The 19,982-nt window shown below is 54.0% G+C and overlaps 1 protein-coding gene across 5 annotated transcripts in view; it reads right to left on the reverse strand.

Annotated features, from left to right (window-relative positions):
* SCARB1 (scavenger receptor class B member 1) overlaps positions 1 to 19,982 on the reverse strand; it is a 128,010-nt gene that overhangs the window by 83,863 nt on the left and 24,165 nt on the right. For all 5 annotated transcript variants that reach the window (XM_040620030.1, XM_040620029.1, XM_040620031.1 and 2 more), the window contains exons 2-3: positions 4,613 to 4,770; positions 2,903 to 3,044 (exon numbers count right to left, since the gene is read on the reverse strand). In XM_040620030.1, the coding sequence (XP_040475964.1) occupies positions 2,903 to 3,044; positions 4,613 to 4,770 (300 nt within the window). The remainder of the gene's footprint in view (positions 1 to 2,902; positions 3,045 to 4,612; positions 4,771 to 19,982) is intronic.

Below are 19,982 nucleotides of genomic sequence, written 5' to 3' on the forward strand. Positions count from 1 at the left end.
AACGGGTCCGTACATCCCGGACTTCGAGCCAGGCCCGAGGCAGAGTTCATCAGGGGACATGAACTTCGGGCCCAGGAAGGTCCCTGCTGCGGACACATAGGGAGTCTGGGGCATCCAGAACCATTCCCTAATCCTTCAGTAACAGGATCACCTGTGTTAGTGGATTCAGGTGACGTTAACGCCATCCCCAGTCCCAGAGGCGGGCACATCGCAGGGGCCTGGCCAATCAGAAACGTTCTTCCTTCCAGCTACAGTGATTGGTTCAGGAATGTGTAATGTGGCCCAATCAGAGCCACAAGAAACGGCAAACATTCCCCTGGGTCTGTCAGGTAGAAAGGAGGGCTTCCCACTGCCGTCCTTGAAGGCTGTAGCTTCCCTGAGAGGCAGGTCCGCCAGAGCAGGGCACCAACACAGATCTGGGCAACCTGATTTGCGCCTAGATCAAGCCACACCTGAAACTCGTTTCAACCTCTGCCCTTTCAGTAGCGTGAGCGCATAAGTTCCCTTTTTGCTTATGCCAGTTTGGAGCACATTTTACTGTCACCTTGTATCCAAAAAAATTTTAATGGAGACTCGACTCCACTTCCTTCTATCTCCCTCCCAAACACCAAGAGTCCCAAAGATCTGTTCTACCCAATATCTGTGTGCTAAGAACACAGGTGAATTTGTTTTCTAATTTCTGCTTCCCTCTGGAGATACTGTCTTGGCACTTGGTTTATTTTTTAAAGGCATATCCTCCAAAAGTGGAAAAGTGAACACAGCCAGCATTTCCTAAAACCTGGGCCAAAGAGGTCTGGTTCCTTGGGAACTCACCAGGATCTCACCATTATAATCATTTTCGAAAGGTAATAAACACACAATTTTTTTAAAAATCACAAAAGGATATAGAATAAACGTCCCTCTCCAAGCCCTGACCGTCCCCTTCCCATTCTTCTCCCTCAAGGCTACCCAAAGTTATGGGTTCTTGGGTATTCCTCCAGACACATCCATACCAGAGACCAGCAAACTATGGCCCACGGGCCAAAGGCAGTCCACCACCCGTTTTTGTACAGTCTGAGACCTAATAATGTTTATATTTTCAAATATTTGGGGAAAAAAGAATATTCGAAAAAACATGAAAATTATGTGAACCTCACATTCAGTGCCCATGAAATAAAGTTTTACTGGAACGTTGCCATGCCTACTCCTTTATGTTGCCTTTGCATCAGCTGTTCCAACAGAGATCACGTGGCCCTCGAAGTCTGAAATACTTACTATCTGGCCCTCCACAGGAGTTCACCCACCCCACTCGACACATATTAAAAAAAAAAAGCACATGTGTGTAAGTGGGTGTGTGTACGGGTGTTTCCCCTTTATAAATAGTAAGGTGTGGCACTGTACGTGCATTCTGCACCTTGCCTCTCCCTCACTTCGATAGATCTCAGGGACTGCTCCGTGCCACGCCTGCGGCAATAAATCACCAGATGAAATGTGATGGAACGATATTTAGGTTGCTTCTGGAAGTTTGCTCGGACAATGTTGCCGCAACGTATATCCTTGTGCAAGCATCTTTTATTTGTGTGATTCTATCAAGAGGACACACTCCTACAAATGAAATTTCTGCAGTCAAAGGCGGGTGCCATTTCTATTTAAAGTCACCTCCTTCCAGCAGCTCATACCAGTTCTGTTACTCACGGTAGATGTGAGAGTGTCCATTTCCACAAATGCTCCTAACCCCTGGGGCATTATCACGCAGTTTTTGCCAACCTGGTCGGTGGGGGCGAGAGCCTTCACTGTCAAAACTTAAGGATTCCACTCGGGGGGCAGAGGGGCAGGGGGGTGCAGCCCAAAGGCTTTGGGACATATTTATTCTTCCGTCCTGTCCACCCAATGGACTCAACAGGTGAGTTCGCCTCGGATCCAGAGCCCAGCCCAGCGCCAGGCCCAGGCTCACTGACAAGTAAACAAGGTAACATGTGTAAGGCCCATAAGCCCTGAAGTTAACACAACAAGCCTGAGGCCACTGTCTCTAGAAAAGCCTGCCACCGGCAAGGTTGGCCCTTGGCTGGCGTCTGGGATCCTGGGTTTTAAGGGAGCTCCCACCACTCTCTGACTGATAAGGGGGTCTCGCAGTTTCTGGACTCTGTGTACGAACAGTAGGCTTTATGCTGACCACCTGCCTTCCTTCTGGGTAATCTGGATTTTGCTACGTGCCAGGCAGAAGGTGCCTCCGTGACCAGCCCCCAATAAAAACCCTGGGCACAGAGTTTCTCATGGTTTCCATGGTGACTAACCCTTCCCAGGTGCTGTCACAACTTGTTCCTGGGGGATTTGGGGGGGGGGGGCCTGTGTGGCTCCCCTGGGAGAGGACGCTGGAGGCTGGAGACTGGCCTTCACCCCATGCGCTTTCTCCCTCTGCTGCTTTTGGTTCTGCGCCCTTCTCTGTAACAAATCAGAGCCAAGAGGGGGACAATACGCCGAGTCCTGTGAGCCCTCCTAGTGAGCCAGCAAGCCTGGAAGTCGTTTTAGGGACCCCAGCACACATGGCCAACAGTTGGTAAATCCAGCTACATCTATGACCCCCACCTACAGAGCACAGAGACCCTGCCTCCAAATGGGGCAGACGAGGATGTGGCCCGGGGGAGCCCCGTGTAGTCCCGCACCTGTACCTCCCTGTGGAGATTCTAGATTCGTAGACTAAGATGGAAAAGACAAGGACTTTGTCGGTACCTCCAACCCAGAGACAGGAGGATGCACCAGGGAAACTCACTGGGCTGTGAGTAGGGTCCCATAAGCTGCAGGCTGCCCCCTGTCCCCCACACCGTGGGACGGCCAGTGCAGGGGGCAGGCAAGACGAGAGACGGAAGCCCCCAGGGGCAAGGATGAGGGCCGGGACAAGGGGCGCAGCCAGGGGCGGCCTTACCAAGACCAGGATGTTGGGCATGACGATATAGTCGCTCTCCAAGCCATGGGACTTGTCGGGCTGGAACTGGAAGCTGCGATACTCGAGGAATGACACCGTGTCATTGTCATTGAAGGTGATGTTGCTCTTGTGCCTGAACTCCCTGCGGGTGGGAAGCCAGTGGTCAGCGGGCCCCAGCTGCACAGGGACAGGGTGGCCATCGGGAGCCGTGGGGCCCTCGGCCACCTCCCTCAGCCCACTGCAGGACACTGCGAGGCTCATCAGAGCCACCCCAAAGGGCACCCACATCCTGACACACCCCTCCCCTGGCCAGGCACCACTGTCCTTCACAGCCTCCCCCGCACATATGCCTGCTTCTCCAAGGGAGACAGTGCAGCACAGTGGTTCAGAATGTGCACTCTGGAGACAGAGGGCCCAGGTTCCCATCCTGTCTCCATCACTTACTACCAGGGCCTCTGTTCTCCCATCTGTAAAATGGGGGTGATAACAAGACCCACTTTGTAGGGCTGTGGTGAGCATCCCTCTTGTCTGCAATGCATTCTCCACAAAGTAGCCAGGGAATCTTTGAAAAGTAGAAATGAGATCATGTCCTTCTCTCCCCACAACCCTCCTTTGCATACAGGATAAAATCAAGCTCCTAACGTGGCCTCCGAGATCCTCACCACCTGACCCAGCCGATGCTCGGGCCTCATCTCTGCCACTCTCCCCCCACTCATACCATGCCAGCCACTCAGGTCTTCTCCTTCCCGGACCACCAGACTTTGCCTCCCTCAGGGCCTTTGCACTGGCTGCCACCTCTGCCTGGGGCCCTCCTCCCCCCACGTCTTCACACAGTGGCACCCCCTTCCCACCACCCAAGTTTAGGGGAGTGTCCCTTTGGCAGAGGTCCTCCCTGACCCTCCAGTTAGACCAACGCTGCCATGCCCCTTCCTCCAGCACCCTGCACGCTTCACCTGCCTTGCTCTCATACACTATGGCCACCTGATCTGACCATGAGTTTACTCTCTCCCATCGGATGTCAGCTCTGTGAGGCAGGGGCCTGGGTCTGCCTTTCACAGTGACTGGCACAGTGCCTGGTCCACAGGAGGTGCTCAACAAACACTTCCGGAATGAAGAGTTCCGGAACTTCGGCAAGCCAGGCTCAGCGCTGACACGGAAGCCTCCCACAGACGAGCCTGGCAGGGAGTTCTGTGACAGGGTCTGTCCCGGAGGGCAGAATGGGCAGGAGCCGGCAATCGAGCCTTATCCTAGAACGGTCCTCCTTCATCTCTCAGAAACCTGCTCCAGCCGATTCCACAAGCTGCGCTCTCCCAAAGACCACGGTCAAGCGGTGAGGCCGTGGCAGCAGTGGTACTAACACGTGAGCAACGAACGTATACGGGGCGCTCACTGCGCGCCAGGCTTCCGCTATCTCATCCAGTCCTCAGAACCACCCCACGGTGGAGACTGGCGTCTTTTTACAGATGGGGAAACTGAGGCATGGGGCAAGCACGCCCCTTGCCTGCAGTCAGAAAGGCACAGTTTAAACCCAGGAGGTCGCTCTGCAAAATGCACGGTCTCAAGCATGAGAATAGCGACTGGGGAAAGCAGACTGACCTTGAGCAAGCCCCTCTACTACTCGGGGCCTTGGTTTCCTCATCTGTAAAATGGGGTCCAACCCCGCTAAGACGGCCCACCTGGGAGACCGAGTCCAGCCCCCTCCGTCCTCACCTGTACACGTAGGGCCCACGCTCCTGCACCTGCGGCTTCTCCCCCAGGAGGATGGCGTCGGGATTGACAATGTCGAAGAAGTAGACGGATAGGTAGAAGGGGACGGGAATCTCCTTCCACATGTTGAAGGATAGGCTACTGGGGTCGATGCGCACATTCTGCAGAAGGCAAAACAAACACGCCCATGAGGAGGGTAGGCAGGGCTGCCGCCAGGCCCCACCCCCCCACACAGCTAGAACGGCTGCCCAGAGCCGGCCTGCGTGGCCAGGTCCCACGGGCACGTCCGGGAGGCGGCCCCCCGCCAGTGAGAAGGCTCTCCCCACACGCTGCTCCAGAGTGTCGGTTCACAGGAGACATATTCCTGCTGCTACTTTTGTAAATGTGTTTTAGTAACAGTAGCCAGGAGGTAGCTGCAGCTGGACTGCAGGAATATGGGCTCCATGTGGCCAAATGTATCATTCATTCATTCAACAAACGTTTACTGAACACCTACTATATGCCAGGCATTCTTCTAAGGGCTGAGGATAAAAGAGTGTACAAGACAGACCCTATTCCCCAACTCTGTGGGGTCTTTGATCTAGCAAGGGAAAGGCAGGTATTTTTTTTTAAATTTTATTTATTTATTTGACAGAGAGAGACAGCCAGAGAGAGAGGGAACACAGGCAGGGGGAGTGGGAGAGGAAGAAGCAGGTTTCCAGTGGAGGAGTCTGATGTGGGGCTCGATCCCCGGACTCTGGGATCACGCCCTGAGCCGAAGGCAGACGCTCAATAACTGAGTCACCCAGGCGCCCCGAAAGGCAGGTATTAAATACGAAGGTACAACGTGTGCTGTGTGAGAGGCGGGGGTGGGGAAGGGGGTTGCAACTTTAAACAGAGTAGTCACACAGGCAAAACACAAGCCAAAACAGAACCACGACAAAACAATAAAAACGAAAGGCAGTGAGGGGAATACATGGATTTGGTGTGTGGGGGGGTAATTCCAGCTAGAGGCAAGGCCAGTGCAAAGGCCCTGAGGCAGGGCAGTGCCGAGACAGAGCTGAAGAAAAGAGGTCTGCAGCCTATCTATCAGATGCACTGGCCTCTAATCCCTGCCTGGCTCCTCAGCTCTGCACGTCCCTGCTCCAGCGTCCCAGGAAGTTCCCTCCAGTATCACCCAATCCACCCCCCCCAACCTGGCCCGGCCACATTATGGGCCCCCCAAGGCTCAGAGCCTGGGTGGGGCAGAGTGACCCCGCCCATCAGATAGATACCCGATACCACAAAGCGAGGTGTACAGGGTAGCTTGCATCACCTTCCATGCTTCTTTAAACATGGCCTTCCAGAACAAGGCCAGCCACTTCTACTGTCCCCAAATAGCCAAAACCAATGCGCAGAGGCTCCAGAGGAGGCAGAAGGCAGGAGCTGGCTGGTCCAGCCCCATGTCCTGACCAGCAGACTCCAGGAAGGAACAGATACGGAAGCAGCTAGGCCCCAGGGCCACATGGGTAAGACTGTCACCTTGTGAGCCTCCGTTTCCCCATCTGTACAATGGGGGCCAGGGACTCTGTAGCCTCAGCTGTTTCTCATTTCACCAACATAACATTTAAATGAAGAAAAGCTGAATTCATTGACAAGAATAAAAAACTGGAAAATGGCACATAGAGTCTGGATTTCACGGTATAATAATCATCATTTATTGACAAACACAACTTCCTATCCGCCGTGGAAGCTCGTTCTTCTACCCCGAGCATCTAATACACGCAGATAAAGGCAACTGATAACCATGATTTGAACAAAGCAACAAAGACTCTGTGGTATCTCCGTATTGTTTCAATACCAACAATTTATTTTTCGAAATCGAACACACCCGGGAGCCAATCGAACGCACACCTTGGGGCCACAGGGGACTCACGGGTCGCCCCTTGGCCACAGTTGCTGGCACACTTCACCAGCATCATCTCGTGGAGGAGGGTGACCTCCCCATGTTTCTTAGGGGGAAACAGAGGCCCCGCGCAGTGAGGTGGCTTTCCCCAGGCCCCACACAGCAGGTCCAACACCGGAGGTGACCCTTCAGGTCCCGTGGGTACAGGCTTGGTGAGTGGAATTCAACCTCAGGCGAGAGGCTGCTGGGTGGGATGGGGTCCACCCAGGACGGAACTCCTCAAGGCTTCAACAGGCCCACAGGGAGCAGCGACAGAGGGAGATGGTCCCATCATGCCCTCTCCGCCATCCCCTCCCCACAGAAAAGACACACATAGGGCTAGTAATTAGGGGTCCCCACCTGGCCTGGCTTCTGCCAGCAACTCCGCCAGGAGAAAATGCAACCTCCAACCTCACTTCCGTGTGTGTGTGTGTGTGTGTGTGTGTGTGTGTGTGTGATAAAAACACGTAACCTAAGATCTACCCTCTTAGTAAATATTTGAGCGCAGGATGCAATCTTGGTAAGTGGAGACACTGGGGTGCACGGCAGACCCCTAGGCTAACTCGTCTTGCATAACTAAAACAATAATAGCAATCATATGGAAAGTTTTGGAGGTGATGGGTATCCTCACACATAGATTGGGGTGACGGTTTCGAGGGTGTATACTTATCTGCAAACTCATCAAGTTGTATACATTAAATATGTAGTTTTTAAAATGTCAATCAGACCTCAATGAAGTGGTTTGTAAAAAGACAGTTTCTTGGGGCACCTGGGGGCTCAGTCCGTTGAGCATCCAACTCTTGATTTCGGCTCAGGTTGTGATCTCAGGGTCGGGAGATGGGGCCCCCCGTCGGGCTCTGGGCTCAGCGGGGAGCCTGCTTAGGATTCTCTCGCTCTCCCCCTGCCCCACTCATGCATGCGCACTCGCTCTCACTCTCCCCCTCTCTCCTAAAATAAAATAAAATAACAAAATAGTTTCCGGTTCTTGCCTCGCTCCCCAGCCCTGTTTCCCAGCTGGGCCCGGAGAAGTCTTCAGAACTCCAAAATCCCTCATCCGCTCTCCGGCTCCCTCTGCTTTGGGGACATGTCACAGCCAGAGAAATGAGTCACCAGATAAAGGCATGTGTCCCTCTCCCTCTCCAACAGAGGGGGCTTCCCGGATCTGGCGGTCCACCCCATTCACTGGGCACTCACTCACAGGGAGTATTCGGTGACCCAGCTCTGCCTTCTGGCTGGGTGACAGCCGGTAAGTCACGGCTCCTCTGTGACCCTCAATCTCCTCATGCAGAAAATGAGCACGACGACAGAGCTGGCGTGCTGCTGAAATGAGTCTGTACAGGAAAAGTGCTGAGAACAGGGTATGGCAGAGCCCCGGGCATCCGGAAGGTCAGCCGGGTAGTCGCCTGGCTTGAAGTGGCCGACTCCTCTTCCTCCTCCTTCCTGTCACTGCCCCACCCCCACCCGCCGGCGGGGACAGACTTTGCACTGGTTTTGATCGGCGTCCGAGCAGAGGCTACTGGACCAAGCAGCTGATCAGATAGCCGTGCTGGCCACGCTCACGGCCTTTCGCCTGATATGGCTGATTCTACCCCCACCCCCTCCCCCAAGGTCAAAGACCACGGCCCAGAACACAAAGACTGGAAGAGAGGGCCAACGTGAGCCCTTGCAGGACACCACTGCCTCTCATCCAACCAGAGCCTCCGAGCCCATTCCTGGACGGTCAGTGGAGCTGCCCGGAAGAGGGCACACGGGAGCTGAGCCCTGAGGAAGGGAGCTGGACTTGGCCAGGGAAAGATGACAGGGAGGGCATTCCTGGCAGGGGCCACGGCCTGAGTCCAGGCTAGGAAGCCTTTAGGAGCATGGCGTCCTAAATGCCCGTCAGTAACGAATACGTTCTCAACACCTATTTTAAACAACTCCAGTGTCCCTCAACAGATAAACAAACACCCACATGACCCAACGACAGGGCACTACCCGATCACAAACAGGAGCTGACGACCGGTCCGTCCCCCACACGCAGGAACCCCAGCGCCCGTGCTACATAACAAAAGCCTGATGCCAACAGCCACATACGGCCTGAGTCCAGTTACAGGACGTCTGGGAAAAGGAAAACCGTAAGGACAGGAACCAGATCAGTGGTTGCCACAGGGCTCGGGTGGAGGGAGGGGAGCGACTGCAAAACGGCACCAAGAGACTATTTGAGGTCATGAAAACATCCTGTCTCTTGACTTTGGGTGCCAAGCAGGTGAGATGTACGCATCTGATAAAACTCATCAGGCTGCACCCTGAAAAAGGATGAACGTTCTGGACGTAATGTGAATACGCGATGCGAGCATTTCTTGACGGCTTAATGATTTACGATTCACATACCATACAATTCACCCACTTCTAGTGTCAAATTCAGTGGTGTGGATGTGTGCACAGAATCGTACAGATGGCACCACGGTCTAAGCCCGGAAACACATTCATCATCCCAAAACAAAACTCCACACCCATTAGCAGTCACGTTGCTCCCCCAGCCCCTGGCACCCCCGCATCTACTTTCTGTCTCCACGGATTTGCCTTTTTTCCTTTTTTTTTTTTAAAGATTTTATTTATTTATTTGAGAGAGAGAGACAGCCAGTGAGAGAGGGAACACAAGAAGGGGGAGTGGGAAAGGAAGAAGCAGGCTCCCAGCGGAAGAGCCTGACATGGGGCTCGATCCCAGAACTGCGGGATCACGCCCTTAGATGAAGGCAGACGCTTAACGACTGAGCCACCCAGGCGCCCCGGCCTTTTTTCCAATAAACAGAATCATACAACACAAGTCATCAATTTATGTCCATAACACCCAATTTCTTAAAAACAAGCCAAGGTACCACAGAGGCCACATGTGGCTTCTTCCCCCAGCATCACATTTTCAAGGTGCATCCGTAACGAGCCTGCTTTTTAAGAGCACTTTACTGAGTTTTATCAACGTCTACACCTCACTTGTATGACAACCAAAAGCAAGAGACAGAATATTGTCATCACACCTGTTAAAACGCATATGTATGAGCACACCTGTGTTCACTGCATTCCGTGGGACGTGATTCAGTCTTAACGAGAAGGCGGGTCCGTGCCACGGGTGAACCTGGAGGACAGTATGTTGAGTGACAAGAGCCAGTCACAGGACAGATACTGTGACTCCACTTATACGAGGTCCCTAGACACGCGAAACTCCTATCCTATTCTGCTCATTCTGCAAGATGCTGGCCCCCACCCACCCCGATCATTTCACAGCCCACTCTCGGAGCTCATGAGCGGAGCTGGGCTTCTGCACACACCACAGCGGGCAGAACGAACGGACCAGACCTACTGGGGGAAGATTCAAAGACCTGAGTGAAAATAGACAAGCTGCAAAGAGACACAGTTGGTATGGGCCTGTTTATAAGAATTTGTCAAACATACAAAATAATGGGCAACCTTTGATTTCTTGACACCGGCCTGCAAGTCCCTCCACCTGGTCTGGCCCCTGTGGCCTCTCTGGGCCTCACATCCTGTCCTGTCCCCGTGTTTCACTCAGCCCAGTCATGCTGGCCTCCCTGCTGTCCATTATATATGCAAACTCCTGCCCCAGGGCCTTTGCACTAGCTGTTCTTTCTGCCTTTAATGTTCTTCCCAAGGTGGTCACATAGTCAGATCTCTCACCTGATCCACCCCAAAATTCCTAAACTCCCTTAACCTGCTGTGTTTCCCGTGGTCTTTGTCACCTATAATTATGTCTACTGTTCTTTCTCTGTCTCCCCCGCTAGGTCGTAACCTCACAAGGACAGGATCTTCATTTGCTTTGTTCATTGATTCACTGGGCCCAGAACAGTGCTTGGTACCCAGCAGACACTCAGCAAATTTTTGCTGAGCCAACAAGCAAGGTGAGCTCAGAATAACTAATATCGACACGGAAATGTCCAGGCAGTGGTTATCTGCTTCCTCCTTTGCATATGCTTTCAATAGCTCCTACTTAAGAGAGAATTTCTTTTTTTAAATACATAGAGAGCATGGCCCATCTGGGGCCCAGCTTGGGCTGGGGCAGCAGCTCAGGGGACATGCAATGGCAAAAATGGCAATGTCACATACATTAATTTTTAGTTATTAGTCTATGTTTCAATCAAGTAACTTTACAATTGCGGTAAAATTCTCTGGCTTCATGAATGGCAACCTCACAGGCCAGGCCACAGCCTCAGAACCGAGATGACTGGATGTTGCTGCTCAGGTCACCCTCCATCCAAGGGTGGTCTCCACAGGCTCCTCCCTCAGCCCCCATCTCCTCCCCAGGCTGGGCAGGGAGGAGCTCCAGGCACTGTCCAAGGAGGGGCAGAACAGCAGACCCAGGGTGGAGGCGGGGAGCAGTTGATCAGCCCTGCACTTCACAGAGAGGCCTGGGGGGATCCTGGGTCAGCCCTGCGCTTCACAGAGAGGCCTGGGGGGATCCTGGGTCAGCCCTGCCCATCACAGAGAGGCCTGGGGGGATCCTGGGTTAGCCCTGCGCTTCACAGAGAGGCCTGGGGGGATCCTGGGTCAGCCCTGTGCTTCACAGAGAGGACTAGGGGGATCCTGGATCAGCCCTGTTCTTCACAGAGAAACCTGGGGGGATCCTGGGTCAGCCCTGTGCTTCACAGTGAGGCCTGGGGGGATCCTGGGTCAGCCCTGCGCTTCACAGAGAGGCCTGGGGGGATCCTGGGTCAGCCCTGCTCTTCACAGAGAGACCTGGGGGGATCCTGGGTCAGCCCTGTGCTTCACAGAGAGACCTGGGGTATCCTGGGTCAGCCCTGCGCTTCACAATGAGGCCTGGGGGGATCCTGGGTCAGCCCTGCGCTTCACAGAGAGGCCTGGGGGTATCCTGGGTCAGCCCTGTGCATCACAAGAGGCCCAGGGAAGGCAGGAAGAGGCCAGAGACTCATGTGCCTGTAGTTCCGGGGAACTCAGACCTTCAGCCTGGCCTCCAGCATGCAGCTGGGATAGGCTGTGAGCTAGGGAGCAGACAGAAGCTGAGAGGGGTCCCGTGACTCCCAAGGACTTCGCTGTCCCTTGGCCACCAGTGGCAAAAGCATTGGGGCCTCAGTTCAGAGACCAGAAAAGCATCTCTCGCCAGATCCCAAGAGCCAGGAAGTCCAAGACCCCCGCTAAAACCACGCTCAGGAACCCTCACCCGGCCCACCTCGCTGGCCAGGAAGCCTCCGAGTTACCCCCCTCCCAGGGCTGCTCTAACAAAGTCACACCTGGGCCTGGAGGGGGAGGGTTGCTGCTGGGAGCATCACCCATTTATTCTCTCTCAGCTCAGGAGGCCAGCCATCCCACCTCATGGGGATGGGATCCCAACTGGCCCTTCCAGCTTCTGGTGGCTGCATCGATCCTTGGCTTGTGGCCACGTTCCTCCAGCCTCTGTGTCCACTGTGACCTCACCTTCCTGTCTGCATGTCCTCTCCTCATAGAAAAAATTCTCATTGGATTTAGGGCTATCGGCTCCTTACCTTAATTTCACTGCAAAAACCCTATTTTCAAATAAGTCACTTTCACAGGTAGCAGGAGTCAGAACTCGGGATATATCTTTTTTGGGCGGAGGGACACTACTGAGCCCAATACAGGGGCTAAGGCAAAGGCAAAGCTAAGCAACCAGAGTGTCACTTGAACCCACACCCAGCCGGGTTGGCATCCTGACCCAAAGCTCACAAGGCCTGTCCGCACTCCCTTGATGCCAGGGAGAACGGGGAAGCAGTCGGCAGTGGGGCTGCGAGCCCACCTCCGTGCTCCTTGGCACACCTGCTGGACCCCCCCACCCAAGGCCCCTCCCGCTAGCTGCAAGGCAGGAAGATCAGAACAACCTCGGGCTCCTGGACAACCGTGGAAAGATGCACCATGCACCCTAACCATTCCCCGGCACCCTAAAGACTCGCTGGGCACGTGCTGAGGGCCCCGCAGCATCCTGAGCACAGAGGATGTCCCAGAGAAGAAACCAGCAAGGCCCTGCCCCCGGGGGAGTTCACAGCACCAGCGAAGCTGATCCTGGCGGGACAGCACTTGAGGCCCTGACGCAGACTGGGAAAAACTAAAGCCAGATGGAGCCGGACAGGGCCGAGAGTCAAACAGGGCAGTCCAGGAGGGCATCTCGGAGGAGGCAACATTCCAGCTGAGGCTGAAGGAGAAGTCACAGTCTCCAGAAACAGCTGGCATGTCAGGAAAAAAAAAATTTTTTTAAATGTGATACTTCCCATTATTCCAGATGGATATGCCACCTTCAGCAGTGGGATCTCTTGTCTCTTATTTTTCATTTAATCAACACACGGGTGGGCTTCTCTTTGTTTAAAGCAGCCCCATATAGAAATCCCCGAGGCGCACACCATTGGTTACCCAGAAACTCCCCGTCCCCAGGAGGGGCTGGTGGTGCACCGGGAGGGCCGGCCGGGCGTCGGGGTGGACCTTCCTGCCTAGCCCAGCGGCCGCCGGCCGTGTGCCGCTCCTGAGTGCCCGACACGCGGCCGGGCCTGCGGAGATGGGCCCAGCTGTAAGCCACGGCCCGGCTTTGTCCAAAAAGAAAACGAAAACGAATATACATGTATCTTGTCAATGACAGTTTTTATTCTGATCACATGCTGAGCGGATATTTTGGAGGTACTGAGTAGTCAACGCTAATTTCACCTGTTTCTTATTCCTTTTTTTATGTGGCTCTTTTTTAATGGGGCTTCTAGAAAATCTCGAACCCCACATAGCACTCACATTTGGGGTTTGCACCATCTTCTTGGACCCCACTTCCACCTTCTTAGCTATGAGGCCTCCAGAAACAACTTAGTGCCTCAGCTTTCTCGTCTGTAAAATGGGAAGAGTAACAGCCCCTACTTGGCAGAGCCATGGATGAGAGTTAGGGTCAGTGCCCAGCAAGTGCATGCAGTAGGTGCTCAATATGAGGCAGCTGTGATCATCACTGGGCTCCCGTCCACCTTCAAGTATGAATTCCTGTGCTCGGCATTCAAGGCCTCACCTCGTTCTCCCATACGAGTCCACTCAGGAAAGGCGGCTCAGCTCACTGCCTCCCACAGCCCTTGCCCCGGTGCCCAGGATGCCCCTGACACCCAAATCCAAAACCCCACTCACCAGGTGCCACCTCCTCCATGAAGTCTTCGGGAACTACCTGAAACAAGCCTGCCTGATGTCATCAGGACCCCATGCTAGACGCGACGCTAGGAATTTAAAGACACAAAGATGAACAAGATGAGAAGCTGGGGGACACGCAGGGAGCCGGCGAGTCGTATCAACCATCTATATACGTGTTGTTCAGGGAACAACACACTTCTGCCTACTTCCCCTCACTCAATGCTCTGAGGCTCGAAGGCCAAGTGTCTCCCCAAGGTCACAGGGAGAGGGAGAGAGCAGCGCGCGGGTCCTGTCCCCACACACCGGCCGCATCCTCACAGTGCTCCCCCACTGCGCTCAGGGCAGCCTCACAGGACAATCATTAACTTGACCTGGCCCCTGAATTGCAAAACCTTATCCCTCCCGGTGATAAGAAGAAACAGGCTGCGGAGGAAACACACCTCCAAGAAGCTGAGCCAAGAGGCCGGTTGGCACACATGGCCCAGTTCGGAGGCAGGACCAGCCCCCACCCGCTCCGATCGGCCGGCAGGGCGCTTACTACCTCCCGCATCCCCCACTCGGAGGCGCGCCCTGCCCCAGGCCACCCTCCCCAGGTGAGCTCAGGGAGGACCAGCACAGGCTGAGTCAGTCTGGAACCTGGGAACACCACACCCTTGGCTACTGTTCCAACCTCCTTTGATTTTAAAGGTGAGACAAATAAAAGCAAAGCTTTTTATAGGAAACCCGAGCGGTTTGCTAAGACAATGGGGTGAGTTTCTTCAGCTAGGAAGTTGAGCCATCCCTGACTCCTCAACTTCCCTCCCACCCAACCCCCTTCCATCAGCATGTCTTGGCTGCTCTCTCTCCAAGACAGGCCTGGAGTCCGTCCAGTTCTCTCCAGCACCACCCCACACCCAGCACTGCTTGCTTGGACCAACGCGCGAACTTCGTCACCGGTTCACCTGCTTCTCTTCTGGTCTGCCCTCCCCGCAGGATCAGAGTTACACTTTTAAAAGATAAGTCAGCTCATGTCATTCCCCTCCTCAAACACCCCCCTGTGGCTCCCTATTTACCTCAGAATAAAATCCAAGTCCCTGACAGTGATTTACAAGGCTCCCTATAACCACGACTGCAATCACTCCTCCATCAACCACCTCGCTCACTCTGCTCCAGCCACACTGGCGTCGCTGCTCCAGAGCCCACCAGGCAAGCTTCAGTGCCACAGGACCTTTGCGCTGACTGCTCGCTGCTCCGGGGCAATCTTCCCTCCCACGCCTTCATTGGTGACCCCCTTGCTTCTTAAGTCTAAAGCCACCTTCTCAATGAGACCTTCCCTGAACACTCTTCATCCCCTCAACAGTATTTACTGAGTCCCCACCACCTGCCAGGCTCTGTTCTAAGTCTCGGAGCTAAGCAATGAATGAAAAGAAAAAGACCATCCTTTCTAAAATAGCCCTTCCAGGGATGCCTGGGTGACTCAGTCAGTTAAGCGTCTGCCTTTGGCTCAGGTCATGATCTCCAGGTCCTGGAATCGAGCCCCACATCAGGCTTCCTGCTCAGGGATGAGTCTGCTTCTCTCTCTCTCTCTCTCTCTCTGCTCGTTCTCTTTCTCAAATAAATAAAAACCTTTTAAAAAATAATAAAATAAAATAGCCCTTCCACAGTCACATTCTAACCATCGCCCTGTTTTGTCTTTCTGGCATTACTGACATCAGGAATTCCTATATATTTGTTCACAAGTCCCCCTAACTGCTGCCTGGACTGCAGTCATGATGGATGGAGCTAGAGCAGCCACCTTGGATCATGAGGCAGCCTTGAGAATGGAAGCCACCCCATCCATCCTGGGCAGCCTAGTCATCAGAGAAGTGTCCATAAAACTCACAGTGAGATCCTCCAGCCTCCACCAGAATAGCTAACACGAAAAAGACCGACAACAGCAATGCTGGCCCGGAATGGAGCAACCAGAACGCTCACACACCACACTGTGCAAGTGTAAGAGGTAGAACAGTCACTGGAAAATGTCAGGCATTATCTGCTGAAGTGGAACAGACTTTTGCCCCACGAGAGAGCAAGCCCACTCCTCGGGTTTTCCCCAGAGAAATGAAAACATATGTCCATCCACACACAAGTGCTGTGTCCCGAGGGCTCTCAGCAGCTTCACTCATAATAGCCCCGAACTGCAAACCCAGATGTCCACAGAAAAGGGAAAGGATGACAGGAGTGGCATTCACACAAGGGGATGCCACCCGACAGAGCAAAGGAGTGGACACCGCATGCCCACAAAGACACAGATGAACCAAGCACGGAGTCAACCAACAGAAGCTCGGCACCTAGGAGAACGTGCTGTAGGAGCCCGTTCCTGCGACGATCTGGCAGCGGGCAAAGCTGCTCTCTGGCGACAGAGGTGGGGGACAGCTGTACCCCAGGGTAGGTGCTGACACGGAGGATGGAGGACAGCCTTCCACAAGTGAGCCAGACGAGCTTGGCAAGCATGCAAACCTACGTGAAAATTCATCGACGTCTACACCCGACATTGTGTACTTCCCCGCATGGATATTAAAGTCTGATTTTTAAAAAGAAAAAAATTAAAGCAGAGAAATATGTGAGGCGGAGGTGAGCGCTTGTAAGATGGTAAGCACGGCCTCAGCCCACAGAGGCCCAACAAGGTGCTGGTGTCCCACCGAATCTGATTTCTGGGAGACCAGTGAGCAGGCTGCTGGGGACCCAGGAGAGAGAGGAGAGGTGTGGGGCCGTCCAGACAAGCAAAGGGGCCCCAGCCCAATGGCCACACCCGCTTCCCTGCCTCCTCCTCACCCTACCCATCGCCACCTCCCAGCAGGAGCCCGACAGAACTTCCCAGGCCTCAGTTTCTCATCTGTGCAAAAGGGACTAGAAACAGGTCCTACTCCAACAGCGACACCCTGATGACGTAATGTGGTGAGAGGCTCACATTGCCCCTGTGTCTTCCTCACAAAAACCCTCAACTCCACTCTAATCCCGAGAAAAACATCAGACAAATCCCAATAGAGGGACATCCTACAAAATCCCTGAACTATTCAGGTCACCGAAAACCAGGAAAGTCTGAGAAACCGTGACAGCCCAGAGAAGCCTAAGGAGACGCTGTGACCAGATGTGACGTGGTCTCCTGCGTGGACTCCCAGAGCAGAAAAAGGGTATCAAGTAAAAACGAAGGAAAGCCGAACAAAGTGTGGACCATAGTTAACACTAATGTGTCATCATCGGTCCACTTACCATAACAAACAGGCCACCCTAACGAAAGGTGTGACCAGGGGAAACGGGCACGCGGAACATGGGAACTCTGTATTCTCTCCCCAGTTTTCCTATATGTCTAAAACTGTTCTAAAATAGAAAGTCATTTCACCGCAAATCGGACCCCGTCACGAGGCTGTTGGCCAGTGCCTTACCAGCTCGTACTGGAGCTCGAGGCAAAAGTAAAACTGGGTGCCCACGTATGTTTTTCCCAAACATTAAAGTCGTTGAAAAAAATACTGCTTTTTAAAGCCCACGATATTATTTTAAGTTTAAATATTTCGCTTAAACCCAAACCAGAATTCACTGTCATTTTATTCCTCTGGCACTAGTGGAAGCAAACTCATTGGGTCGGTTTCCTGGTACCGCTCTAACGAGTCATCAAAAACTCAGGTGTCTACAGCACCACAAATTAAGCTTCTTACAGTTTGAAGGTCAGAAATCCAAAGTGGGTCTCATCCCAAAATGGAGCTAAAATCAAGGGGTCAGCAGGGCTGGTTCCTTCTCGAGGCTCTCAGAGAGAATCCACTTCCCTGCCTGTTACAGCTTCCAGAAGTCATCGTGCTCCTTGGCTCCTGGCCCGTCGCTCCAAACCCTGCCCTCATCACCACATCCTCTCTGATGTACCTCCCTCCCTCTTCTAAGGACCCTTGTGACAATAAAAGAACAGAGCCATCCCATTGTATCATCCTTCCTTCTGGCTTTGAACGATGTATGGGACAGTGTGATGTCTCGTGCTGTGGCAGCCATCATGAGACCATGAGGACAATGGTAAGAAAGTCACATGTCCACCCAGATAACCCAGGATCACCTTCTGCCTCAAGACTCATAAATTCCATTGCATCTGCAGAATCCCCTTTGCCACATGAGCTAACAGGTTCACGGATGTCTACATAGACATCTTTGGGGGACCAATGTCCTGCTTCCCACATCCACTCAGAGATGTGGGGCTTCCTCCCACAGAGCACCCTCCACACCACGCAACATCCCTGCAACAGATCAGAGTGACATTGGTTGCCCAGGTGCCTCTTCCTTTCTGGAACATTCTTGTCTGCAGCCAGCGGGCAAGATCCAGGCCAGACAAGATGGACCAGATCCCGCTGTGGGAGGCCCACGGTCTTCTTAAAGTGAAGCCCCACGCCTAGCATACTCGGTCCACCCCCCACTGTAGGACCCCCACCCCCACCCCGCCTTGACTTGCAGCCTAAACTGCCTTAAAAGAAACCCAGGGCAGGACACACTCTGGGTGGCTTCTTTCAAGTTGTGCGGTGGGGGGCCTTTGTTCTCACAAAGGAATGTAGACCACAAGCGTCTTCCGGCTGCAGACGTGCCACGAAGGCCCGCCACTGCCTCCTCCCGACTTCAGCGACCACAAGGGCAGCCTCACTTGACCCACAAGGGCAGCCTTGTTTGACGGTGACACAAGGGGGTCAGAACATCAACTGAGGCACACCCCAAAAAGAGCCCAGCCAGCTACGCCCCCAGCCAGGAACACCAGGGGGGCCAAGGAGCCCCGGAAAGCCAGCCTCCCCTGTCCCGGGATGGCATCAGAACCAGGAGGGTCCTGCCAAAGCCCACCTCAAAAAGCCAGCAGGTTCCCCGGGGTGGGATGCGGGGACAGATGGGGGAGAGCATAGGTCAGAGCAACCTGGGGTTCCTGGGGGTCCCAGAAAGCTTCCTGGCTGGGCAGGAACCAACCCACCACTGAGCCCCACTCCCTTACCTCCCAAAAGGGACCCACGCGCAAGGAGTGGACAGTTCAGGGGATTTCTGAGCAGCTAAGCAAACCTCTTCTCTCCACCTCGAAATAGTCTGAGGGTGTTAAGAGTATCACGCCAATGTTGGGGTGGGGGGGTTCTGTTACTTTGTGTCATCGTTTACTCCATACCCGATTGAGCAGAGGCTCTCCAAGCGCAGTCCGTCGACCAGCAGCATCAGCACCCCTTGCGAACCTGTTAGACATGCTGGCTCCCGGGCCCCATTTCAGACTCTGGGGTGGGGCCCAGCCATCTCTGTGTTGGCAAGACCCCCAAGGGACCCTGCTGGCAGATGAAGCTAGAGAACAACTGGGTTAGGGACACAGAGGAAACAATGTGAAATACATGCTTCAGAATAACTCGGGAAAGAGGAAATGGTTTGGGGGGTGGGGGGGACAGACAAATAAATCTCAGGACCCACAACTCGATGCCTGTGGAAGCAGGCGAGGGGCACATGGGAATCATGACACTGTTCTACTTTTATGTATGTTTGAAATGTTCTCTAAGTTTTTAAAAACCACACAAAATGTCATAAATGCCCTCTCCCACCAGCCTCCCCTCAAAAAAAACAAAAACAAAAACCACAAACCCGTAGCCTGGATCCGCTGTCCTCCTGACACCTTCTGTCCCACGGGCCAGATTCGGCCGGTGGATGAGTTTGGGATCACACGGTATTCCAAAACATTTGAATCTCTTGACAATATTTCTTAAATGGCAAGATACAGGCTGGATTTCCCGCCACTTTTGAAAACCGGGGAGATGTGTATCCCCACGGGGCCACAGGCTGCAGGAACCGAGTGGGCTTGCTCTCCGGCCGCCACCGACCCTGCGGCTCCTAGTCCCTGCACACCAGGCTGTCCCAGTCCCCTCTGCCGCCGGCCGGCCCTCACGGGGACCGCAGCCTGCACGCAGCCCCTGCACCCAGCCATGAGGGATGAGAAAACAGCACTGCCTCCTCCCTTCGTTCCAACCCTGCCTATGCACCTACGATGTTCCCACTGGTGCTCAGAGTCATGGCGGAAAGTCCACGAAACACGAGCCGAGCACGAAGTGAGAGGGCACATCTGTCGACCCGAAATGACTCAGCTACGCCATCGGAGGAGCTCAGGGGCACCACACGGATCTGCACCGCATGGATCTGCGGCCATGCGCTGGCTTGCACCCGGACACCCAGACACTGCCAGCCGCACGGCAAACTGGTACGACCACGCTGGGTACTGCCGGGCAACAGCCAGCAAAGCAGAAGGCACACACCCCACGTCCCGCTCATCCCCTTCCTGCATGTTGCCCAAGAGAAAGGAGCACACGTGGCCACACAAAGACGTGCACATGAATGCTCCTAGCAGCTTTGTTCCCG

The sequence above is a fragment of the Ursus maritimus genome, unplaced genomic scaffold (genome assembly GCF_017311325.1).
Source record: "Ursus maritimus isolate PB19 unplaced genomic scaffold, ASM1731132v1 scaffold_33, whole genome shotgun sequence".
Taxonomy (NCBI): Eukaryota; Metazoa; Chordata; class Mammalia; order Carnivora; family Ursidae; genus Ursus; species Ursus maritimus.